General features: G+C 37.0%; 1 protein-coding gene across 5 annotated transcripts in view; it reads right to left on the reverse strand.

The window, feature by feature from the left end:
* HERC2 (HECT and RLD domain containing E3 ubiquitin protein ligase 2) overlaps window positions 1-27,888 on the reverse strand; it is a 284,479-nt gene that overhangs the window by 39,631 nt on the left and 216,960 nt on the right. For all 5 annotated transcript variants that reach the window (XM_047861969.1, XM_047861966.1, XM_047861967.1 and 2 more), the window contains 7 exons: window positions 27,261-27,405; window positions 26,318-26,543; window positions 19,640-19,811; window positions 18,579-18,768; window positions 17,897-18,037; window positions 13,405-13,596; window positions 10,232-10,385 (listed from right to left, as the gene is read on the reverse strand). In XM_047861969.1, the coding sequence (XP_047717925.1) occupies window positions 10,232-10,385; window positions 13,405-13,596; window positions 17,897-18,037; window positions 18,579-18,768; window positions 19,640-19,811; window positions 26,318-26,543; window positions 27,261-27,405 (1,220 nt within the window). The remainder of the gene's footprint in view (window positions 1-10,231; window positions 10,386-13,404; window positions 13,597-17,896; window positions 18,038-18,578; window positions 18,769-19,639; window positions 19,812-26,317; window positions 26,544-27,260; window positions 27,406-27,888) is intronic.

Genomic DNA, 27,888 nt, shown 5'->3' on the forward strand with positions numbered 1-27,888 from the left:
GGCAAAATTAAAACATTCCCAAATAAACACATAGTGAGAGAACTGCTAGCAGATATGCTTTAGAAAAAGCATTTACAGTATTCCAGGTTGAAATACAATGATATCAAACAGAAACCTGAATCCCTGGGAAGAAATAAAAAGCACTGGAAAAGGGAAATATGTGGGTTAAGATACAGCATAAGTATTTTTTTCCTTTTCCTTTTCTTAATACTTTTAAAAGACAAAATATTACATGGAGCAGAGCTTAGGAAACTATAGTCCATGGGCCATATTTGTCTCACCCCCCCATTTTTGCATAGCCTGTGAGCAAAGAACGATTTGTGTATTTTCAAATGGTTAGAAAAAAAATCAAAATAATATTTTGTGACACACGGAAGTTTGCTAATCCTTGACATAATGCAATGATTATCATACCATATACATGTATGTATAACAGATATAGTTACAAGTATGTGGCACAGATTTCTAACATACGTAAATGTAACATATATGACAATAACAGCAAAAAGGAGACAAAAGGAAATAGAACTACACTGGAGCAAAGTTGCTACATTTTACCAGAATTAAGATATTAACCATGAAGTGGATGGTGATATATTCAAATGCTTATTTTAGACCCTAGAGCAAACACTAAAAAAAGTGGCTGAAAATCAACAGAGGAATTAAAATGTTACACACGAAAAAATTTTAACACAAAAGAAAGCACTAAAGGAAGAACAAAAGAAGACACAGGCATTAGAGAAAATATAGCAAAATGCTGGATGTAAATCCAACCAAAGCCATAATTACATTAGATATGAATGGCCTAAGCATCTCAATCAAAAAGCAGAGATTGCTGGATGAAAAAAGCAAGATGCAACTAAAAGGCGCATAACCAGAGACAAAACCAGGCTCAAAGACAAAAAAAGTTCGAAGTAAAAAGATGGAAAAAAATCTAGTATGGAAACAATCACCATAAAAGAAATGGAGTCGCTATACTAATATTACACAAAACAGACTTTAAGGCAAGAAATGTTAATAGAAACAAAAAGGGACATTTCACACTGAAAAAAGAGTCAAACATCAGATATAAATAACAATTACAAAGGTATGCACACCTAACAACAAAGCTCCAAAATATATGAATGGAAAGCTGATAGAAATGAAAGAAGTAGACAAGTCCACAATTATAGCTGAAGATTTCAATATCCAAGTCTCCAGAACTGACAGAATGAATGAAAGAAAATCAGTAAGACTACACATTTCAACAGGACTACCAATCATCTTAACCTTACAGATAATAATTACAGAACACTCCCCCAACAAAGGAAGAAAGTACATTCCTATTAACAGACATGAAACATTCTCTATGATAGACCACATTCTATAAAACAAGTTTCAATAAATTTAAAAGATGTGAAATCATTCAATGTATGACTGAACAACTACAACCATAATTGTGTAACTACAGTGGAATTGAATCAGAAATCAACAAAAGAAGGAAATTTGGGAAACCTCCAATACTTAAACGGCACTTCTAAATAATCCATGGTTCAAACAAGAGATCTCAAAAAAGAAATTAGGAAATATTTAGGCTGAACAAAACTTGAAAACACAGCATTATCATAATTTATGTGGCATAGCCAAAGCAGTGTTTAGAAGGAAATCTAACACTTCAAACTCTATTAGAAAAGAGGTCTCGGGGCGCCTGGGTGGCGCAGTCGGTTAAGCGTCCGACTTCAGCCAGGTCATGATCTCGCGGTCCGGGAGTTCCAGCCCCACGTCAGGCTCTGGGCTGATGGCGCAGAGCCTGGAGCCTGTTTCCGATTCTGTGTCTCCCTCTCTCTCTGCCCCTCCCCCGTTCATGCTCTGTCTCTCTCTGTCCCAAAAATAAATAAACGTTGAAAAAAAAAAAATTAAAAAAAAAAAAAGAAAAGAGGTCTCAATAATCTATGGTTCTACCTTAAAAAAAACTAAAAACAAAAAGCAAAAACATATTGTACCTGAAGCAGAAGGAAGAAAATTATAAAGATCAGAATAGAAATCAGTAAAAGAGAAAACAGAAAAACAACTGAAGAAAGAAACAAGTCAATGAAACCAGAAATTAGTTCTTTGAAAAGATCAACAAAATAAACTTTCAAGATGACTGATTGGGGGGGCAGAAATGTAGAAGATACAAATGATCAAAACCAGGAAAAAAAGAAGGAATATCACTATTGTGTTATAATAAAATATGTATTTTATTATACATATCTTATATCTCATCATTGGCACAAAGCTCCTAAGACCCTAGAAATTTTCTGTTAGGAGTGTCTTTTGTCATTCATAAGGAGCCTTTTTGAGCCCACCTAAATTTATGCTAATGAGGTAATTTAGGGTGGGGTCTCTAGATTACCTCAGAATGGGGCTGGTCACCAGAAAGACCAAATGATTAGAGAGCTGGCTCTTTTATTACCACCAAGAGATCTCTGGGAAGGGGAGGTAAGGTGGAGGGGGTATTGTAGATTAAGATACATAAAAACTCCTGAATAGCAAGATTTGATAAGACACCAAGCTGGGAGGATGATATACCCCAGTTTCATAGCAACAGAAGCCCCCGTATCAGGTTTTTTCCTGACCTCATCCTATGTACCTGTTCATCTCACTATTCATCTGCACCCTTTATAATATCCTTTATAATAAACTGGTAAACCTATGTGTGAAGCTGAATAAAGGAAACCTCATTTCAAATGAAGTCAGGAGGCTAGAATGGGGAGCTCTCATGCCCTACCATTCTTCATCAGTTGCAGACCCCAACAGGAAGAGAGGTATCTTGCGTTCCCAACAGGAAGAATGTCAATCCTACACAAATTCTTTCAGAGAAAAGAGGAGGAAGGAACATGTATTAAGGCCAGTATTATCCTGACACCAAAACCAGACAAAGCTATCACAAGAAAGAAAAGCTATATGAATAAATGAATAAATTTTAAAATACAAACCTAAAAGAAAGCTATAGGGCAATACTATTCATGAAAATAGATGCAAAAATTCTTAACAAAATATTAGCAAACCAAATCCTGTAACATATAATAAAGATTATACATTATGAACAACTGTGATTTGTTTAAGATTAGAGTGAGTTTAATATCCAAAAACTGATTTCTGCAATATGCATTACTGAGTAACAAAACACACAAAAAGCATTTGCCAAATCCAACACTCATTCATAAAATGTACCTACTACCCCCCACTAAGTAGGAATAGAAACTTCCCCAAGTTGATAAGGGCGTTTATGAAAAATCTATAGTTAATGAATTTAATGCTGAGAGACTGAATATATTCACCCTACTGGAACAAGGAAAAGGATTTCCACTCTCCCCCTATGTATACAACACTGATTGTAGTCAGTCTCTGCTCTAGATTAAGGAATAGATGATGCCCTTTAAACTGCTATAAAGAAAGACATGTGTGAAATGAGATTGGGGAAAGGCTGTTTCTGCATATGATGGTTAGGAAAAAATTCTCTGAACAAGAGAATGGTCAGAACTCTATAACTAATTGCCTAGGGGAAGAATATTTCAGGCAGATGGCAAATATGAAGTGAGACAAATATCCTGAGCCTGGAATATATTTCAGGACTAGGAAAGAAGATGACGAGGAGGCGCCAGGAGGGAGAGACAACGAGGGAGAAAGAAATACATTGAAGAGGTGATCAGGGTTCATACAAAGTTGTATAGGCCATGGTTAGAGAAGTTCAGCTCCTATTTTAAGGTTATAGGGATATACTGGTGGGTTTTAAGCAGAGGACCAGCATGTTCTGACTGGGGTGGTTCACAGGGTGGTTTTAAGAGAGCATCTCTGGATGTCCTGTAGGGAGATGATTCTGGAGGACACAGAAGGTTAGGTGTAGAAGTGGGAACATGAGCAGCCCACTAATATATGGTGCTCATATAATAAACTGGATGTGACTAGGTGGTTGGACCCAGAATGGCCTGGAGTTAGAGAGAAATGGCTAAGTTCATAATATATATATTTTAAAAGTAGAAATGATAAGCACTTCTGGGGAAGAAGGCAGATAGGAAAACCCTAAATTCACTTTACCCCACAGATACAACTAGGTAACACTCACATCAGAGCAAACAACACAGAAAGAGGCCCAAAGATTAGGGGAACAAAATGACACAACTAAAATCAGTCAAGGTATTCACAATATAAACAGATGTAAAATATGACACCATATACTAAAACATTGGGGGAGAGAGGAGAAAAAAATGGGTTCAAACTTACACAACCATCAACTTAATATAGATTGCTTATATGCAGAAGATGTTATATGCAAACCTAATGGTAACCACAAATCAAAACCTACTAATAGATATGCAAAGAATAAAGAGAAAGAAATTCAAATATATCATTAATGAAAACCAGCAAACCATGAAAGAAAGAAAAAAGGATCAGAGAAAAACCTCAGAAACAACTGCAAAACAACAATCAATTTATGGCAATAAATAGGTATCTATCAATAATCACTTTGAATGTAAATGGACTAAATGCTCCAATCAAAAGACACAAGGTGTCAGAATGGATAAAAAACAAAACAAACAAACAAAAAACCAGGACCTATCTATATGCTGCCTACAAGAGACTCATTTCAGACCTAAAGACACCTGCACACTGGCGGGGGGGGGGGGGGGGGGTGAAGAAACACTTATCACATAAATGGATGTCAAAAGAAAGCCAAAGTGGCAATACTTATATCAGATAAAGTAGATTTTAAAACAAAGACTGTAACAACATACCAAGAAAGACACATTACAATAATAAAGAGGACACTCCAACAAAAAGATATAACAACTGTAAATATTTATGCACTCAATACAGGAATACTGAAATACATAAAATAGTTAATAACAAACATAAAGAAACTAATTGAAAGTAACATACTAATAGTAGGAGATTTTAACACTCCACTTACACTGATGGACAGATCATCCAAACAGAAAATCAACAAGGAAACAGTGGCTTTGAATGACACACTGGACCAGATGAATTTAACACACATATTCAGAACATTCCATTCAAAAACAGCAGAATACATGTTCTTTTCAGGAGGGCACAGAACATCCTCCAAAATAGATCACGGAGTAGTCCACAAAACAAGCCTTGACAAATTCAAGAAAATCAAAGCCATATGCATGCATCTTTTCTGATCACAACATTATGAAACTAGAAATCAATTATAGGAAAAGTCTGGAAAACCACAAATACACGGAGGGTAAATAACATGCTACTGAAAAACAAATGGGTTAACCAAGAAATCAAAGAAGAAATCAAAAAGTACATGGAATCAGGGGCGCCTGGGTGGCTTAGCTGGTTAAGTATCCGACTCTGGATTTCAGCTCAGGTCATGAACTCACAGTTTGTGGGTTCAAGCCCCACATCTGACTCTGTGCTTACAGCATGGAGCCTGCTTGGGACTCTCTCTCTCTCTCTCTCTCTCTCTCTCTCTCTCTCTCTCTGTGTCTCTCTTTCTCTCTCTCTCTCTGTCTCCCTCTGTCTCTGCCCCTCCCTGCTCATGCTCACTCTCTCTCTCAAAATGAGTAAATAAACTTTGGGGGAAAAAAAGTACATGGAATCAAACAAAATGGTCCAAAACTTTTGGAATGCAGCAAAAATGTTCTAAGAGGTAAGTTTATAGCAATACAGGCCTACATGAAGAAAACAGAAAAATTCACATAAACAACCTAACTTTACATTTAAAAGAGCTAGAAAAAGAACAACAAATGAAATGTAAAACCAGCAGAAGAAAGAAAATAATAAATATTGGAACAGAAATAAATGATATAGAAACTAAAAAAAACAATAGAATAGATCAATAAAACCAGGAGCTAGTTCTTTGAAAAGATCAACAAAATTGATAAACCTCTAGCCAGATTCATCAAAGAAAAAAAAAAAAAAGGAACTCCAATAAAAAAAAGTGACAAATGAAAGAGGAGAAATAACAACCAACACCACAAAAATATATAAAATTGTAAGGGAGGGGCGCCTGGATGGCTCAGTCAGTTAAGCGTCCAACTTCAGCTCAGGTCATGATCTCAGGGTTCATGGGTTGGAGCCCCGCATCAGGCTCTGTGCTGACAACTCAGCCTGGAGCCTGTTTCAGATTCTGTGTCTCCCTTTCTCTCTGCCCCTCCCCCACTCGTGCTCTGTCTCCCTCTGTCTCAAAAATAAACAGTAAAAAAATTTTTTTTTAATTGTAAGGGAATGTTATTAAAAACCATATGCCAAAAAATTAGACAACCTAGAAAAAAATGGATAAATTCCTACAAACATATTACCAACCAAACCCGAAACAGGAAGAAATAGAAAATTTGAATAGCCCAATTACCAGCAAGGAGACTGAATCAGTAATCAAAAAACTCCCAACAAATATAAGTCCAGGACTAGACAGTTTCACAGGTGAACTCTACCGAACATTTAAAAAAGAGTTAATACCTGTTCTTCTCAAACTATTCCAAAAAACAGAAGAGGAAGGAAAACTTCTAAGCTCATTCTATGGTGTCAGTATCACCCTGATACCAAAACCAGATAAAGACACCACATAAAAAAAGAGAACTACAGGTCAATATCTCTGATAAACATAGACGCAAAAATCCTCAAAAAAATAGCAAAACCAAATTAGCAAAAAATTAGCAAACCAAATTCAACATTACATTAAAAAAACCATTCACCACAAAAAATGGGTTTTATTCTGAGGATGCAAGCATGGTTCCACATTCACAAATTCATCAACATGATATATAAACCATATGATCATTTCAACAGACTCAGAAAAAACAACTGAAAAAGTACAACATCCATCCATGCTAAAAGCTCTCAAAAAAGTAGGTTTAGAGGGAACATACCTCAGCATAACTAAGATCATATACGAAAAACCCACAGCGAACATCATACTCAATGAGGAAATACTCAGAGCTTTTCCCCTAAAGTTAGGAATAAGACAAGAATGTCCACTTTCACCACTTTTATTCAACATAGTACTGGAAGTCCTAGCCACAGCATTCAGAAAACAAAAAGACATAAAAGGTATTCAAATGGGCAAGAAAAAAAAGCAAAACTTTCTGATTTGCAGATGACATGATATTTCACATAGAAAACTCTAAAGACTCCACCAAAAAAACTACTAGAACTAATAAATAAGTTCAGTAAAATCACAAGATACAAAATTAATGTGCAGAAATCCGTTGCATTTCTATACAATAATAATGAAGCAAAAGAAAGAGAAATTTAAAACAAAATCCCATTTACAATTGCACCCAAAATAATAAGATACCTAGCAATAAACCTAAGCAAAAAGGTGAAAGACCTGTACTGTGAAAACTATAAAACACTGACAAAAGAAACTGAAGACACAAAGAAATGGAAAGATGTTCCATGCTCATGAATTGGAAGAACAAATATTGTTAAAATATTTATACTACCCAAAGCAATCTACACGTTTAATGCAATCCCTATCCAAAGACCAATAGCATTTTTCACAGAGCTAGAACAATCCTAAAATTTATATGGAACCACAAAAGACTTTGAATAGCCAAAGCAACCTTGAAAAAGAAAGGCAAAAACGGAGGCATCACAATTCCGGACTTCAAGTTTTATTACCAAGCTGGAGTGGGACACCTGGGTGGCTCAGTCAGTTAAGCATCCAACTTCAGCTCAGGTCATGATTTCACAGCTCATGAGTTCAAGTCCTTCATTGGACTCTGTGCTGACAGCTCAGAGCCTGGAGCCTGCTTCATATTCTGTGTCTCCCTCTCTCTGTGACCCTCCCCACTCACACGTGGTCTCTTTCAAAAACAAACATTAAAAAAAAATTTTAAATACAGACTAAATTAGAAAGGGCATAAGAGTAAATGAACACAAATAGATGATGCTTTAAAACAAACAGAAGGAGGAAAAGAAGAAAAAGAGAAAGGTAGGAAGTATTTGAGAGGCAATAGTTAACATGGAGTCTAAAAGGTATCTAATACACGATGATGATCAAGGGTTCTTTCATGGAAAGTACAGTACAAACTGTAACACAACAGGTCTGCACTGCAGGTCTGAAACTGCATTTTAAAGGAACATACCACCTATCTGTGAATACCGCCTATAATAACCATTTGAAAACATATTCTAGTAAAATTACTGAAACAAAGCACAACACATAAGTGGAAAAACAGATTACCACCATCACACTTTCACAGAGGAAGAATAGGTGATCCAAAAATTTACTACCAAGAAAACCTAACTTTCAAGTTTGAGCACAAACTGTCATGGACAAGCCGATCCCAGGGCTGCTATCCTGAGCCCACTGAAGAATTGACTAAAGTGTGAGCTTCAGTCAATCATAATGAAAAAAGAGATAGGGCCCCTGGATGGCTCAGTCAGTTGAGCGACCGACTTTTGATTTAAGCTCAGGTCATGGCATGGTTCATGAGATTTAGCCCCATGACGTGCTCTAAGCTGACAGCACAGAGCCTGCTTGGGATTCTCTCTCTCCCTCTCTCTCTGCCCCTCCCTTGCTTACACACTCTCTCTCTCCCTCTCAAAATGCATAAATATTTTTTAAAAAGAGAGAGAGACAAAGGACTAGAAGTGAGCATTAACAGAGTAAAAATAAAACTAAATGAAGATTGAATAGAAGTACGGTATGTAATGGTTATTATGCTCTGGTAGATACAGTATAATCACATTTTAATAAAGTTGGGAGAAGGAAGAGAGAATAAGCCAAATTTTTTTTTTGCTATTTCAGGAACTGTATTCATGTTTGCTTATATTAGATTTGAATCCTTAGTCTCTTGTTTCTGAAATGTGAAATAAAGCAAATGAATAATTTTGAGATATTATAATTCTGTCATCCCCTATCTAATCAAGATTTTCAGTATAGAAGAAAACACAGAAGTAACGTTAGAGGTTAACAGAAACCTTGCAGTTCTGAATTTGAATCCAATGTATCAGTATGAACTCAAAGGGGACTGGCCAACCATTCATCCTACCTCTGTCTATTGAAAAGGTCTAGAAACAATGACAGCCCAGTAATCTAAAATGCCTTCTCCACTGAAAGACACCAAGGAAGATTCCAGGTAGGGGGCAGAAACTACATGACAAGCCCAAAGCATCTTGTTATACCAGACTGCATGGAGGTTATCAATGGATCACCAATGTCATTTCCAGAACAAATTGAAGGAGGTTCCTGATATCTAGAGATGGGATAATTTGAGCTTCAACAGAATAATAGTCACAAGGGATTAAAGCCCATCATAGATGTTTAAATCCATAAGTTCATAACAACATAAAAGAAAAAAAAATTCTGGTCACCTTCAAAGAATGATAGGGAATCAATTCATCCTCTTAAAAATATAAATAGAAGAAAGCTTTTAATCCTCTCTTGCTTATGCAAACAGCACCCCTAGATAACTAACTAAAGGATGAGGGGAAATATCTCTTTATAAAGTATTCCAGCTAATAAACAGGAAAAGAATGGAACAATTAGAATAGCATCATTTTGCAACCCCCAATGGATTAATGGCCTCAGGCTCTGAGTATCAGTAGCTGCTGACATCACATAAGGAAAGACAAGCAGGCACAGGGACACAACCACCAATGGTCTTGCCAAAGGTCTGAACTACTTGGAACTCTGAATCAGGAGAAATTTGCAGAAAGACAAGGATCAAGAATAGGCTGAAGTGCAGCAGGAGTATGTAAATCCAGGCTGCAGGGAAGACCAATGGGTTAAAGGCTGAGGTTCCTCAACACATAGATTGTTGAAAAAAAGGAAAAAGAAAATCCAGGAAAGAACTCAAGTTACAATAAGAAACTTAAAAGATAGAAACTATTAATTAGAAAGAGACTTAGAAGAGGGTACATACCTGGGTAACAGAAACTGCCCAGAAATACAAGTCAGCATTATCTCTAAGGGCGGGCAGCAATCACTTTAGTGGGGACACAAGAAGAGTTTCTGGAAACTGGCACAGGACTTCTTCTAGATCTGAGTTTTGGTGACTATGGCAACCACACCTGATAATCGTTAAGCTAAACATTCATTCTGCATGGTTTTCTGTATCATGTTTATTTTGAGAAAAAAAGTATTTTTAAAAAGTTGGGGAATAATTCTAAAGCAATTCTGTAGCTTCTTTTCTATAAAATGGTGTACTTCTGATACAATTATAGAAATGAAGCTATTCTATAGGCAGAGATTCTTCCCCCCTCCTCCCCCTAGGCCAGCGCTGAGTACCTGGTATCTTCACTGTTCCACTGGAGGAAGTGTCGTCTGTGTAGGGATGGCTACTCTCCACCACCACAGGCTGAGAGGACAAGCGACCACTCTGCGAGTCTGTGGCCACATCCTCCAACTCAGTGACACAGAGCTCCAGCAACATATCTGCCACCTGGGGGAGGAAGCAGGGACACGATCAGGGCACCAGGATAGGACTTCAGAATTTGATAAATCTAGTTTAAATCAGGGCTTGGTTCCCTCATCTATAAAATCAAGATAGCACAGACCTCAGAGGTGCTGTGAAGCTTGTAAGTAGCTGGGAGCTGCCTCACATACACAAGACACTCAATATATGCCAACCAATGAAAGTGTGATCACAACAGTTTTTTATACCAAGACAAGATTACTTCCTAGTGAGGAAAAATCTGCCTCAGGAACAAAAATATCCAGGGCAGGAGCAGAAAGGTGATAAAAATGACCAAGATCCTAGAAGTCACTGGGGGTCAAACAGGAGGGGGCAGGAATAGATAGGAACAATCAAGCCACCCAGATCAAACAGCAGCATAATACCTGAAACAAACAGCTACAAGCACAAACATAAGTGGGATTTCCCTTGACCCAGGACATTAAGGGTCAGCCCCAATGCCATCTTCTCTGAACAATCCATAATGTCCTTATGTCATTTTTTTTAAGTTTATTTATTTTGAGAGAGAAAACACACACAGGGGAGGGGCAGAGAGAGAGGGTGGGAGAGAGAATCCCAAGCAGGCTTGCACTGTTAGCACAGAGCCCGATGCAGTTGTCAAACTTGTGAATAATGAGATTGTGACCTGAGCCAATATCAAGAGTCAGACGCTTAACCAACTGAGCCACCCAGGCTCCCCAATACTTATTTCATTTTAAAATTTTACTGATTCACACCATTGAAGTGGTAAATACTGGTGATTATACACTCTTTGATTTCTATTTTTAAAAACAAATAAGAATATGTTATTGTAGCAGTTAAGAGCCTGAAAATTTTTGAAATTTAGAGAAAAAAACTATTGTGTATTCCATACTTTCCTGGAATAAATGATTTTTCTCCTCTATTTTTCCTCACATTTAGATAACAAATAGATTAGCTTAGTAAATAGTTTTGTTAATGACAAACTAATATCACTGCTATCTAGGTAACAGGACTATAAATTCAGACATCTCTAAGAGTCCCAAATATTAGGTTGGGGTGACACAGGACCAGCATCTTGCCCCTGACCAGGATAGTCTGAAGACACTCCTATCTTTGCTTCTGTTTCCCCTTAAACCTAGTGTGCATCACTGGGACACACATGTTGGGAGCATCAAACACCTACCACACAGTCCACCAGGAGTTTTCTGGGCTTCACAATCCTCCTCTGAAAATCCCATCACTCCCCCAGGAGAGGTCAACAAGAAGAGGGTGACACAGGCATCACAGATGTGGCTTTTCCCTCAGAGCACTCAGGGTCCAGTCCCATTTCTCCCACCCACCAGCAACCTGAGTGTCCACAGCCAGTGGACAACGTCTCAGAGCCTCAGTTTCCTCATCTGTAAACAGAGAACATCTACCATCTATACTGAGAATGCACTTACAACTGGGCCTGGCAGATATGTGTGTACTAAATATTGGGCATTATTACTTTATTTTTTTTTATTTTTTATTTTTAAAAAATTTTTTTAACGTTTATTTATTTTTGAGACAGAGAGAGACACAGCATGAACGGGGGAGGGGCAGAGAGAGAGGGAGACACAGAATCGTAAACAGGCTCCAGGCTCTGAGCCATCAGCCCAGAGCCTGACGCGGGGCTTGAACACGTGGACCACGAGATCGTGACCTGAGCTGAAGTCGGACGCTTAACTGACTGAGCCACCCAGGCGCCCCTGGGCATTATTACTTTAAATCCATGTCCTCATTCATATCCTTTCCTCTCACAAATGCAATAAACTTGTGAAAAAAACAAAAACACAAAAAAACAAAAAACAAAAAGCTTTTGCTTATGGCAATTCATCTTGATTCAATCTCTCAGAATTGTGCCAAGTACCTTGCCTTAAAAAAACTAGAAAATAGGAAACCTACCTCTTGTTTTTCCTGAATACGATTAAGAAATAACAAGCCCCAAACCATTTAATTTACTAACTACCAAATCATTTACTATGTTTTCAAGACCACTCAACCACACTTAAGTATTTTCTCATTTGGGCGGCAGTGATATAAGGTCTAGAAAAACACAGGTTACATTTCTGTACAGAGTTCATGGCATCAGACTCCCTGATGTGGCCAGTTCTAAAAAGGCAGAAGGCCATTGATAAATAAAAGAGTCGTTAGGAAGCCAAAAAGTTTTAGGACTGATCAATCCAATTTCTAAGATGTACTGATATGATGCTGACTTTATACCCTAAACTAGCCACATGTAGCTATACACATTTAAATTAAAGCTAAATAAAATGAAAACTTCAGTTCCTCAGGTGCACTAGTCATCAAGTGGTCAACAGGTACATGTGACTGGAAGCCACTATACCGGATGGCTCAGCTAGCCACCACAGTAGAAAATCCTGATGGACCCCATGTTACCAAATATTAAAACTATTTTAAAGCATAATAGGTTAATGTACAGAAGAGTCCATAAATGGACCCAAATATACACATGAATTTAAAATATGATTAAAATGTTTTCAAATCATTGGGAAAAGGATGGATTTTTATTATTATTCAATAAATGGTTGTCAGACAACAAGTTTGCCATCTAGGAAAAAATAAAGTTGGATCCCTACATTATCCCTTATATCAAGATAAATCCCAGAATGGCTCAAAAATGTAAATATAATAAATGAAATCATAAAAATAATTGGAAGAAACTTGGGAAATTTTCTTTAAATAATGTCACATAGGCAAGCAGTTTTTCTGCATAATACAAAATTCAGAAGCCATCAATGAAAAAAACTGGCAGATCCAACTTCATAAAAATCAGAAATTTCTAAATGGCAAAAAATACCAAAATGATGTCAGAAGGCACAGTGAGGACAACCACAGCACACAGGACAGAGAAAGGGCTTGTTTACAAGGAGTCCTTCTGAACTGCTATCTCCTAGAATAAAATCAAGCACTAGAGAAGGTGTGATGTCAACAGTAGCATATCCCTCAGAGAGGAACCCACGACACCCATCACATGGCTCACCTGTGGGTATGCGGTACCCATGCCAGACAGCACAGCTGACAGCACATCCCTGCCCTTGTCCCCTGCCCGGCTGCACACGGACAACTTCAGCAAGTCCACCATGACACGAGTGTCATCCGCAACGAGCAGACTAGTGAATTCATCCAAGGACTGAGGTTCTGGGCCTGTTGCTTTATTTTGGCTTTCAACATCCTAAAAAGTCCAACAATTAAAATGAGGAATGATACATTATGAAATAGTCACCAGTTTACCCATAACCTCAAAGAATACATGACTACTACTGATGAATAAGGGACTTTCTGAGGCCGTTAGCCTTTAAGAGCATGAAATGCCAGGTTAAGAAAGGACAGACCTCTAAAATTTCCACCACCATGTACTATGCTTTCAAGACAAATTAACTATTTTACAAAATACTGATAATATCTATGAAAAGGCATGCATAAACTATAAAAAAATGACAATTTATACTGTGACCAAATTCGAATCATAGGTGGACGGCCGGGAATGAAGTCACAACATATACAATTTACCCCTCCCTGATTCATAAGATATGCTTGGGGATTTTCTATCAACTAAATTTGTACTTTTACATGTTTTGCCTACATTCTCTACATAACTCTTTCCTAGAATCTCTAAATCGCTTTAAAGTGACTTGTTGGCTGGCATGTAACACAGTATCCATTATCTCTTGTTCCTTGGGTACTTTGAAAATGAAAATAGATATTCTCCTCTTACTTCTCATTCACAGTATGTCAGTTAGAACATACCACACCTGTCATCATTTACCTCTCCCTCCTCTGTAGCAGGTGAAATGAGCCCCTTACTTGCCTGTGGCAGCCTCAGACCTTGTGAGGATGTCCCATCCAGGACTGCTGCCTCACAGCCTGCTATCCAACACCTAAGAGCCTCTTGGGGGTTGTAGTGGGGTGTGACTTATAGAAAGGAACAAGGAGCCATCAGAGGTGGGAAATCCCAGAGCTTTTGAACGTAGAGGGAATGGGAATCACTGAGACCCTGTGCTGAATGGGGGACAACACAGGACCTTCTAGTTCCCCAGGCAGAGTCTGGATCATTAGGGGAAGAACAAGATCCCAGATGTGCCTCTCCTTTTCTCTTCTGCTTTCTGGATCTCAGCAAAACTAGTGCCAACCTTTCCAGAAAAAGAAACGAGATAAAGGAAGCACAAGCCCCACATAGGAAACTTAAGGGAAATGTGACATACCTAATGTGCAAATTCCACAGACTTAGGCCCTGGACACCATACTTCTCTGTGCTAGGAACACAGTTCTTCCCTTTAAAGAAATGGACCCTGCTCCTACCTCTGCATGGAGACCCAGAGAATCGTTAAGTGTAGTTCATCAGAAATGATGCCATTACAGAATCTCACTCACTGAAGAGCAGCAAAAGCATTCAGTGGAATATATTAACACGTGATTAATACTAACCTAATACTAATATGAAAATTATTTATTTACATTTATATTTTATGTTATTTATTTATTTATGACTCAAACCAAAACTGAAATGATAGGAATTTAGGGGTATAATCTGGTTAGTGCCTATGTCTCTTAAATAAACTGGTAGGAAAGAAATCCCTCTTCTACCTAAAAGCAAAAATTTTATATAATTCAGGATAATTTCTGCATTAAACCTTCACCATAGGAGATCATGAAGTATGAGAAGCTGGGTCTAGCCACCTAATTTATAAATGGCAATCTTTTTATTACCACAGATGGTTAAGAATAATTTCCATAGGACATATTTTTGCCAGTAGTAATAGAATAATAAATCAAGAGTTCCAAATGTAATTGAAAATAATGCATGTTAAGTAGGTGATGGGGATTAAGGAGTACACTTGTTTGATGAGCACTATCATTTATACCTGAAACTAATATTACACTGTTAACTAACTGGAATTTAAGTAAAAACTTAAATAAAAAAAAAAAAAAAGAACGCATGTTTGTCCCCAAAGAAGAAGGGAGAGAGTGTGAGCAGGGTGAGATAGCCAAGCATAGGGAGCACCTAAGTGGGGGTGGGGAGGGTGTCCACATGTGGGGGTGGCTGGTGTGACAGAATGGGTCCCTGCTTTGGCAAGCAGGCTTGGGAGGTGAGGGAGAGGTCACAAATCAAGCAGTTGAGCAGAAGTCACACTGGTTTTGAGTATCAGAACCTGTGCAGAGAAAAGGGGGTATCCATTGGGGATGACTTCTGGTTTTGAGTGTCAGGAGTGTGGAGAAAAGGGGGTATCCATGTGGGGCAAGGTGTGGCAGCCAACATGGGAGGCTGGCTACCTAAGAGGAAATAAATAAACTGCCAATAATAAGAATCAGGTTTCTCACTTTCAGAGAAGAGAGTTATAAATACAGAGGGGGAGAAAAGAAGAATGAATCCTGTGTTGGTATTAGAATTGATTGTACTGTTGTGAACCAGTGGTTTTCAAGATATGTAGGTATATAGTTAAATAAATATAAGAATACATATCTATTGTGTGTATATACATACACATTTATTCCCTAGCTCTGTCCACTAGGAATGCTTGAGAACATCAACACCCCAACTTAAATGAGGACATGAAGGCCCAGATCTTGCCTTCTAAATGCGATTCTCCACTGAAAAGAACCAAGACTTCCTAGAGAAACATTTGATTTCTGGGCTGGAGGATAAATCATTTTGTTGAGACTAGAACTGTGTGTTGTGCCAGAAAGCAAAGAAACACGCAAAAAATGATGAGAACAGGTTAAAGGGACACATAAAATTCTACAAAATAGTTAAAGAAGAAGTAACACTAACCCTTCAAACTATTCTAAAAAAGAAACAGTAAAAAAGAACACTGTCCCAACTCATTCCACTAAGGACAGTATTACTCAAATACACAAACCAGGCAGACATCATAAGAAAACTATAGATTAGTAGTATCCTTTATGAATACCAGCTATAAAAACCCTCAACAAAAGAGCAAATCAATCCAGCAACAAATAAAAGGATTATACACTTTAAATACAGAAAGGGAGAGAGCAAAGATAAATCCTGTGGTTGTTGGACTAAAACTGAAAATGTTTTTTGGTTTTTATTCTAAGCTGAAATAGTGGTTTGAACTACTCATGGTTTTGCTGGGGGTTTTCTCATTTACTTATTTTGAGAGAGAGAGAGAGAGAGAGAGTGTACAAGCACATGCACAAGTGGGGGAGGGGTAGAGAGAGGGAGAGACAGAATCCTAAGCAGGCTCCAAGGTGCAATCACAGAGCCTGACATGGGGATCGATCTCATGAACTGCAAGACCATGACCTGAGCTGAAATCAAGAGTGGAACGCTTAACTGACTGAGCCACCCACGTACCCCTCATGGTGTTTATTATAAAGATAAGATGCTAAATGAGAAAAAAAAAATGCTCAGATGCATGCATGTTTGCTGAGAAGGTGTAAACCAAGAACATCCGATAGCAGTCAACTTACCAAGTTTCCAGATCTTGTTTCTAAATTCTATGATCTACTAAAAGGAATCAGGGATCGTTAGAGAAATGGGTGATTCCAGAGCAGGGACAGGGCAAATGAAAGATAAGTCCAGAACACACTGTTGTACCAAAAAGTAAGGAAGTGCTCAAAAATTATGGGGACATGTCAGGACAAATGAACCAGCCAAAAAGGTCTCCCAAGGGCCAAGTCTAGGATAATTGGGGTGTCAAATGAGGAAAGTAATGTATGATTAAGTAGGATCCCATCCTACTTTATATCATCGTAGATAGACAGACAGACAAAGATGAGAAGGGAGCTTCTCACAGAAGAACAGTAACAATTATATTCCAAAAGGAATGATGAAATCTGAAAAATCATCATGTGACAACACAGTTATAATGAATTCAGCTAGAATCATCAACAGATACTAGAAACTAGTGGGTAAAAATATGATGAGGAACAAGGTACTTACAGGTATTTACAGTCTCAAAGTATCTCCTCATGAATAATTACTAATACACTCTTATTAACTTCTGGTAGAGAAACCTGGCAGATACTCTTAAGTGATAAGAATTAGTATCACTAGTAATGCAGCAAATCAACAATGCACATACCCCAGAGGGGTGCAATGAAAAGAACTCTACATCCTTCGTATGGTGTTTCAGCCAAAAGGAAGGACTAAAGAATGTCTCATATTGAGTACTAAAGAGACAACACACAACCCTGAGATGGGTTCTAAACCCATAAATGACACTATTGGAACAATGAGCAAAGACCTGATTAAGTCTATGGATTAGAAAGTAATCCTGGATCAATGTAATGCCCTGACACTCAGGAAATACACACTAAAGCCTTGAGGATGAAAGGGGATTGTGCCCTACAGCTCCCCCACAATGGTTCAGAAATGCCAACAACTGGAGAACCTAGGTGAACGGTATATGGTAGTATAATGTGTTGTATTTCTATGTACTATTTCTCCAACTTTTGTGTACATTTAAGATTATTTCCAAATAAAATGTTAAAAAAGAAATCCCTTTGACCTCTTTGGTTTTTGTCATAGTTTCTGCAATGATGCTGGCAGCTCCTGGGTCATCCGTCACTGGGATAAATGGTCTAGAAGAAGCTGAGGAAGCAGATGGGGTCACTGCAGAGGGGGTCATAGCATCTTCAGAAGAGATCATCTAGTTTAAAAAGTATACAAGGAAAGGAAAAACTCAGCAACATGGCACACTTCCCACACAATTTCAAAAAGCCTGATCTCAAACCCCTTGGGTCATCTGGAATGTCACAGATGTTATAGATGTTAGCAAGGAGCATACACCACCAGCTCCAGTGGGGTACAGGGCAACCCTGCAAAGTCAAGCACATTCATATTCCCATGAAAACTTATTAATATTCACAATGGTTACATGAAGATTAAAATGAGCTCACAACTCTTCAAGTTGGGTTTTTCCCCAAAATAGCTTTAAGGTGTCAGAACTGCAGATAAAGGACTATGGATTTGCATTTAGCAACTTTTTAAATGAATGAATCTATTTCTACTTAAGCACTAAAAAGATCCTTTTAAATAAAATATTTTCTAATCCAAGCCAAAAATCACAGAAGTAGGCACAAAAGCACTCTGAATTAGTGGAAGAATGACTTATACTTCTCTAGATACAAAGTAGCTACCATTTCCTTTTTGATCTAATGTTGCTTTATTGCTTTTCTATTTATTTTTACCTCTCCTCTCTTTTCTTGCCATGGATTTGGACTCAGTCTGTCTTCAATATCAATAGCCAGTACACATTCCTCTGCATTCACAGGACTGGCCATAGCAGACACATCAGAAGGAGGTGCCGAGGAGGAGAATGAGGGACACTCCACTGGGGCGATCATGCCAGCCGGCATGAGGGCCCCGACCACCGCATCTCTGTCAGGAGAGAAAGCCAGGCCTGTGGTGAACTGCCCTTTACCACTGTAGGACAGAAGAGTCAGGAGCAGGGACAAGCCCTTACTGAATGATGCCTTCATTTTTATAGGATACACATAAAGGAGTTTTGGGAAACTAATGAGCTAATATTCATCAACTAAAAGCTAAAATGTTTACTTAAGATTTATTTATCTGAATGACCACAGTGATGACAGGTGAAAAAATATCAAACATAAAAATCAGACAAGAATAAACCCCTGGATTTCCCTGAGAAATCTTCTAGGCTTATTGTTAGAGGCTGAGGATAATTTTTTATTTACTGAGAGCTGTGTACCAAGGGTGCTTCACACAAAGTTGCAAAGACTAAACATCTTCTCAATGACAGAGTTGGACTTTGGTCTGAAATTAATTTTCCTATGTAATTTATTTCTACTCATCAAGTCCATAACCATGACAGATGGGCAACTTATTCAGACTGAGAAAATAGCAGCAAAATGTTGGAAAGATAGTATTATCAAAACTCTGCCTTATCAAGTGTTTGAGTGAAGCAGATGACCAGTGGTCTTAAACATTACTGCATATTTGTATCAATACATATCAATATCATTCCTCAAACAGTAATGCTTAGAGTTTACTCACCATAAAGAATAACAAAATGTTTTTAAGTTTGGATTTCTGATTCCTATTTCATTCCCCATTAAAGAAAGCACGAAGATACCATCATTCACTATCTAAGGGTATATGAACTAAAACTCAACAGCATTTAAAGATAACACCACAACACTCTCCTAGACATATGATAAAAAACAAAAATATAGAAACTCAAAGTTCACATAACTACAGGATTTCAAAAGTTAGCCAACAAGCCTACCTGGCATACATGATTTGCAATGCTGTAAGTATATGAGACAAGGCCTGCTGTTTGGCCAGATTCCCATCCAATGACAGAAGAATCTTGGCAAGAGAAGGGCGATTTGGCTTAGAATTATTTGCACCACTGATTTTATTACTGGCAGCAGAAGAATCAGCATCTGAAGGCACACCTGAAAAAGGAAAATAAAGTGTGGGTTCAACTTTAAAGATCAGAGTTTGCTCTATTCCTATTTGACCTTTCAGTTTAGTTATAAAACACACTGTAATCTGCATCTTGCTATTTCAGAGATCAGGTATTAGGTTCATTAATGGTCTCCCAGAGTAAAAACAAAAACAAAAACAACAAACAACCTATTTATCTATAGTTCTAAAAACAAGCCATTTTCATCAAAGCTTTGCTGTAACTGCAAAAAAAAAATGCAGATTTTTGCTAAATGCATTTATAACATATATATGTGCTATGAAAATACAATAACTGCCTGTATTTACTTACCATTGAAATGCAAAACAAAAAATAATACAAAACAATGGAGAGAAGACAAGATGTTCACTAATAAATAGTCTTACTAGACACATGTTCCAACTCTTCACTGCCCAAAGAGCTCACAGGCCTCAGCCAAGGGAAGGGAACCAGGTGGAGTACAGTGGTCTATGTGCGTAAAGAGGGCAGACCTCAGAGTCAGGGAGGCCAATATAGTCAGAGTTCATAGAACAGAAGCAGAGAGGAGAGAGTTGCCCTGATATTGCTCTGGAGTTGTGTAGGTAACCTCACTCACCCCAGCTGAGGATGCAGCAAAAGGTGATGCATGCCTACATGACAGGAAACTTCCCAAAGTCAAAGAAAGAACTACATGAAAGGACTGGAGGCCCAGTGCACCATCTTGAAGAATACAGAGGGACAAGCATAGCACTTGCTCCTGTCAGCCACACAGGAAGACCCCATGATTCACTGGGCACTAAGTATTCAGAAGGATCTTGTCTCAGTGGTGGAGAATAACCAGCCCCAGACTAATAAGAGGTCTGAAGCCACCAAACAAATCCAAAACCAAGACCCAAAAGGAACAAAATGTTTCAGAGTAACCTAACTGTATCTAAGCTCAAGAAGACTTACAGACATACAAAAATCTCTAGCAACATCCAAAGTAAAGTTCACAATGTACAGTATCTAACTAAAAGTTACCAGGTAGGCAGGAAGACAGGAAAATACTACCCAACTCATAAATATTAAGAAAAATCAATGGATCTAAATAACCCAGAACTGACACAAATGTCAGAGCCAGCAGACATGGAAATTAAAACACTTATTATACCTATATTATGTATGTTCAAAGGGGGAAATGGAAATATGAAAGATATAAAAACACTCAAATCAAATTTCTAGAAAGGAAACTACAATGTCTGAGATTAAAATAGTTTGGTGACATAATCAGCACATTAGAAAATGAAAACTAGTGAATTTGAAGACATAGCAATGGAAGCTATGCAAAATGAAACTGAGGAGAAAAGAAAGCAAAAAATGAACAGAGCATCAATTACCTATGGGACAATTTCAAGAGACCTAATACATAGAGAACCAGAGTTCCCAAAAGAGGAGAAAGAGAAAGGTACAGAAAAAACAATTTTTTGAAGAAAAAAAAATCTGAAAAATTTCCAGATTTGATGAAAATTATAAACCCAAAAATCCAAGAAGTACAAGCACAAGATCCATGAAGATAACTGTACCAAGACACATTGTAGTCAAATTGCTCAAAACCAGGGGGATAAAGACAAAGTCTCAAAACTGTGTGAGAAGAAAGATACATTATGTACAGAACAACAAAGATAAGAATAACAGCAAATTCCCAATGAAAACAATGCAAGCTAGAAGACACTGGGTCTTCTTTAAAGAACTAAAAGAAAAAACTGTCAACCTATAATTCTATACCCAGCTAAAATAAATTGCAAAAATGAAGCAAAATAATGACTAGTTCAGACATTAAGAGCTGACAGGAAAAATCCCCAGCACATCTACACCATAAAACATAAAAAAGTCCTTCAAGTAGAAGGAAAATAATGCCAGATGGAAACGGTTTTCCACAAAGGGATGAAGAACCTTGAAAATGGCAACTACATGAGTAAATATAGAGGCATTCTTCTCTTATTATTTAAAACATTTGAATTGATAACCTAATGTTTAAAGTAAATTAATTTTAGGGCCACCTGGGTGGCTCAGTCAGTTAAGCGTACAACTTTGGCTCAGGTCATGATCTTGTGGTTAGTGAGTTCAAGTCCTGCTTGACTGTCAAGCTGTGCTGACAGCTCGGAGCCTGGAGCCTGCTTCAGATTCTGTGTCTCCCTCTATCTCTGCCCCTCCCCTGCTCATGCTCTTGTCCCTCTCTCTCTCTCTCTCTTAAAAATAAAATAAGCATAAGATTTTTTTAATAAAGAAAATTAATTTTAGATGCTGTGATGTTTACAACCTACACAGAAATATGACAACAATAGCACAAAGTCTGGGAGGGAAGCAATAGAATATACTGTTATATAACTCATATACTATATGTGAAATAGTGTAACATCTAAAGATAGACTATAATAAGTTAAAGGTGTATAATATACACTCTAAAACAATAAGTAAAATAGCATAGTATGTTAGCACTCCTAGAAAACAAAGGAGAAAAAATATAAAAAATAATTTAATGGAAGGCAAAAAGAAAACAATGAACAGTGAAGACTGATTAAAAAAAATAGGATGATAGATTTAAAACAAATACATTAATCATATTAAATGTAATTGGACTAAACACCCCCAGTTAGAGGTTGTCAGCACAAATTTTAAAAAGCAAAATTCAACTATATGTTGCCTAAAGGGAAGTTTCTTTTATTTTTTTTAAATATTTTGTAATGTTTATTTATTTTGAGAGAGAGAGAAACAGAGCATGAGTGGGGGAGGGGCAGAGAGGGAGACAAAGAATCTGAAGCAGGCTCCAGACTCTAAGCTGTCAGTACAGGGCCCAACATGGGGCTCAAACCCATGAACCATGAGATCATGACCTTAGCCAAAATTGGATGCTTAACTGACTGAGCCACCCAAGCACCCCAAGGAAACTTCTTTTAATATAAAGACACAATACGTTAAAAGGAAAAGGATGAAAAAGATATAGTATGTCACAGTGCATGGAATAGCATGGTTATATACTATACAGCACTGATCAAAGAAAGCTGGAGTGGCTATATTAATATGGGACAAATTAGATTTTAAAAACAAAAAACTTCAAAGCAAAGGGATAAAAAGGATAACTGACAGAATGATTACAAAGTCAAATAATTAAGGAGAGAAACGTAAATGGTTCCATATGAAAAGCAGGAAGATCCTAAATCAATGACCTAAGCTTCTAATATAAGAAATTAGAACAAATTAAATCAAAAGAAAAAGAAACAAATTAACAAGATTAGAGCACACATCACTAAAACAGAAAACAGAAAAACAATAGAGAAAAATCAAGGAAACTATAAATTTGTTATTTGAAAAAAATTAGTAAAATTGACAAACCTCTAGACAAACTGGAAAGAGAAGATACAGTCACCAATATAAGGAATGAAAGAAATGGCATTACTACAGATTCCACAAATATTAAAAGGAAAATAAGCCAATACTGCCAATAAATTCAACAACTTACATGAAAGGACAACTTCCATCAAAGACATAAATCTTACTAGAAAAGAAAGAGATAACCTTGTATCCCTTAAGGGAATTAAATTTGTGGTTAAAAGAAAGAAACCCCACAAAGAAAACATTAGGCCCATATGGCTTCACTAATGAATTCTATTGCAAGAGTACCAATTATACACAAATTTAAAAGGAAAATGAAAAGCAGGGAACATTTACCACTTCATTCTATGAGGTCAGCATTACCCTGACCCTGATACCAAAACCAGACAGAGACATTATTTGAGAAGTACAGACCACTATCTACCACGAACAAAGAGGAAAAGGTTCTTAAAAAAATTTTTTAGCAAACTGAATTTAACAAAGAATAACCCATAAGTCAAAACAAAGTCTAAAAGGGAATTTTTAAAATACATAAAAGTGAATAAGAAAAAACAACATATCAAAATTTGTGAGCTATAGCTAAAAAGCAGTGCTGAAAGGAAAATTTATACTATTAAAAGTTTACATTAGGAAAAATAAAAGGTCTCAAATCAATGAGATGATCAAGAAACTAGACAAAAAATAAACATAAAGCAAGCATAAAGAAAGAACTAATGAAGATGAGAACAGACAGCTAAAAGCAGATAAACAACAGAGAAAAAATTTAAAAACCAAAAAGCTGCAAAACCAAGAGGGGTTTATCCCAGATATGGAAGACAGACTCAAACAACTGTATGTGAATATTCATGCAGGTTTTATTTGTAATAGCCTAAAACTAGAAATAATCCAAATGTCCTTCAGTGTGTGAATAGTTAAAACATAGAAGAGTACTCAGTGATAAAAAGGAATGGATTACTGAAACATGCAACAACATGGATGACTCTCCAGAGTACTGTGCTGGTGGGAAAGGGCAATGTCAAAATGTAACAACATAATGTGACATGAAAAGAGCTGTAAGTTAAACAGACCCACATGGAACCCCTGATTAATATAAATTGGAAAAGATAAGACTACAGTCAAGCCCCAGTTTCATCTATGTCAGAAAAGGAAACAGCACACAGGAAGGCTCAGGATCTTGCCCCAGTTTATACAGCTAATAAATGGTGAAGCCAGAAGACCACATTTCAGATAATTATAAAAGCCAATGATGCTGGAGACTGAATGTCCCCTCATGAGTGACAGAGGAGAAAAAAATACATTTCTATTAGAATAAAGAAAGATAAAGTTGCCTTAAAAAAAATCAATTGTATTTCTATATATTAGAAAGTGCCAACTTGAGTATTTCTAGATAATACACAAGGAACAAAAATAATTTTCAAATGTCACTTATAACAGTATGAACAATATAAAATACTCCGGGATAAATATGACAAAGACTTATAAAGTAAAACTATAAAATATTGCTGAGAAAAATTAAAGACCTCAAAAAATGCAAAGAAATGCTACATCCATGGATTGGAAGATTCAATATTACGAAGATGTCTGAACTGATCCATAGTCAATGCAATCAAAATTCCAAGAAGGCTATTTCATAAAAACTGACAAGCTGATTCTAATACTCAAAACAGCATCTGAGAAAGAACAAAGCTAAAGAATTACCACAGCCCGAATGTGGGTCTTTTATAAAGTTATAGTAATCAAAACAATGTGGTATTAGCATCAAGACACAAAAATAAGTCAATAAAACTGAGCATCCAGAAATAGATCCACACATACACAAATGATTTTTGACAAAGGTGCAAAAGACAATTCAATGGAGAAAGAATAGTTTTTCCAATATATGCAACTGAAACAACTGGGTATTCACACACATGCCTCCAAAACAGAATTTCAATGCACATCTCATACAATATATAAAATTTAACTCAAGATCAAGCATAGACCTAAATATCTACAACTAAAGATCTTACATAACACAGGAAATAAATCTTATGACCTTGAGTACACAAAGGTTTTTTTAGATATAACACCCAGAGTATGAACCATTTAAAAAAATTGGATCAAATAGATTTTATCAAAATTAATAATTTCTGCTCTTTAAAATTGACCTGAAGAGAATGAGAAGATAAGCCATATTTCAAGAAAATATGTGCGAGTCACGTATCTGACAAAAGACTTGGATCCAGAATATATAAAGAACATTCAAAACTCAATCATAAGAAAACAACCTAGTTTTAACTACAGTAAAGATAGGAATAGACACTACAACAAAACATATATTTGGATAGTAAATAAACATGATGCTTAACATCATTAGTCATCAGTGAAACGCAAAGTAAAACCACAATGAGATACCACTACATATCTACACAAATCTAGGCTAAAATTATAAAGACTGACCAAACCAAGTGTAGACAAAAATATGGAGGTGGTATTATTATCACCACAGGTGATAAATAACTAATTACAGTATATCCATAAGTGAAATATTACTCAACAATAAAAAGGAAATAATTACTGATACATGCAACATGGAAGAATCTCAAAATAATTATGCTGAGTGAAAAAAGTGAGATTTGAAAAGTATATACTGTACGATTCCATTTATATAAAACTAAAAAATGCAAATCTATATATAGTGTCAGAAGACAAGTCAGGAGTTGTGGGAGGAAGGGAACTTGAGAAGGGGCACAAAAGATATATCTGTGTTCACTTATCTTGACTCAGTGATGCTTTCACAGGCACAAACATGTCAAAGCTCGCAGCAATTACACTTTAAATATGTACAGTTTGTTGATTATACCTGAATAGAGCTGTTGAAAATACCAAGTAGCCCAGCACAGTGCTTACATATGTCAAGCAGTTATTATACAGCACTGTCAGAGTGGACCTGATCATAATATAAGAATCAGCATCAGTACTTCCTTTTAAAATTTTCATTCCAGCATGCAAAAATCAGAGTACCGTGATTATTTTGTGATCTTGGTTCAGAATGCAGTTAACACAGTGCTACAACCTCTAATCTGGTGGTCTTATTAAATATTCTATCTAGAATGTTGCTGTACCATACAGAAGGATCTCATACTAAAAACAATTCTGTGTTACCTAAATATGAAGCACCTAAAGGGTCTCTTGCAGTCTGAAAGAGAACAGGCTCGTGGACAGAGGGTGTTGCCACATCAACAGTAGTCCATGCCACACTGTGTGAAGACCCACAAGCCACTCGTGTGATCTTCTGGCCTTCTAAGCCTTGCACAAGTGTGGGCTTTCTATTAACCGTGGTCGTACCATTGCCCTGTTGGCCATGGTCATTATCCCCCCAAGCATAAACCTGTTACAGGGAACAAAAACAGAATTTTTCAACATTTCGAACATTTTCTCTAAAATTACTTCAAAATTCTTTCTAATGACTATCAATAAATATCTACTTAATATCAATCCAATGAATTCATCTATTTGGCTTTGTTTTAGGAAGCAGGGAGATTCTCCTCTTCAATAAGGTTCAATACTTATTTTTTTTTCCTTTATTTTGCAAAGAAAAATGATCAAAAACAATATTTTCACTTTTCCAGTAATTCACTTCTTGGCTTTACAGAACTAGAAGGAATAATTAATTTTAAGTCATTTTGTTTTAAAACAGTGTGCTAATTTGTTGTCATAAATGAATTTTTAAAATATAACATTCATGAGCCTGTCATGGAGGAGTAATACTTGTCATGAATGACTTTATTTCTAAAATGATGTACGTATATCTCTCCATCAGCTATCAAGTTCTAAAGTGAAACACTGCTAACACCTTAGCAGTAGGAGCACCTTCCATGACAATAATCTTTTCTCATTTACAGGTGGATTTTAGAGCAGGAAAACCCACTACTTTGTAATACATGTTAGTCAACAACACTTTACTGGGTGCCCTGCCCATGCTTACAACTGGACAGATACACACAGGAACAAAATGGGCACAGCCCACCCTCCTAGTTCTTCATCATTTCATTTCATTTCATCGTAAGTTACACTTTTGATACAAGGATTTGTCACCTCAGCTTACCTGCCCTGCGTCTGTGACGGCTAGGCAGTGCAGGGCCCCGACGGCCACATGCACAATCTTCTTCCCTCTCAGCCCTTCCACCACCTGCGGCTTCCGCACATGCACATCAGAGCCATGGCCCAACCTGAAGTAATCCCCCTTCCCCCTGCAAGAAAGTCAACAGTGTGCATTTTAATATATGGTTATCATCAGGTAATGTTCCACAGGAAAACACCCATTAAAGCCAACATGTTAACATCAGACTAAGTGCCTAGGGTCTCCGAAATTATGTTATAAAATAGTATATCATTAATTCAAATTAATTCACTAATTCTATAGTAAGATCCTTAACATATATTGTACAACACTTAAGTTACTGATGTAGATTTTATATAAAGAGTTTGAACACATGACAATTTCAAATGCTTCTTAAAAGTCCTCTCAGGTCTAATTCTTCCTCAAGCTGCTGCTGAGTCATAACACTCAAGCAAAGGCCCATCACACTGTCACAAGGTCAGCTGGGTGCCCTACTCCTTTTAAATTTAATAAAATAAGCTTTCACAAGACAGACGTGAACTTTTTCAGGATCAAAGAAATAAAAAATCTGCTTTCTGTCCATTTGATCACTAGGCTTCTGGCATGGTAAGGA

This window comes from Prionailurus viverrinus, chromosome B3 (genome assembly GCF_022837055.1).
Source record: "Prionailurus viverrinus isolate Anna chromosome B3, UM_Priviv_1.0, whole genome shotgun sequence".
Classification (NCBI taxonomy): domain Eukaryota; kingdom Metazoa; phylum Chordata; class Mammalia; order Carnivora; family Felidae; genus Prionailurus; species Prionailurus viverrinus.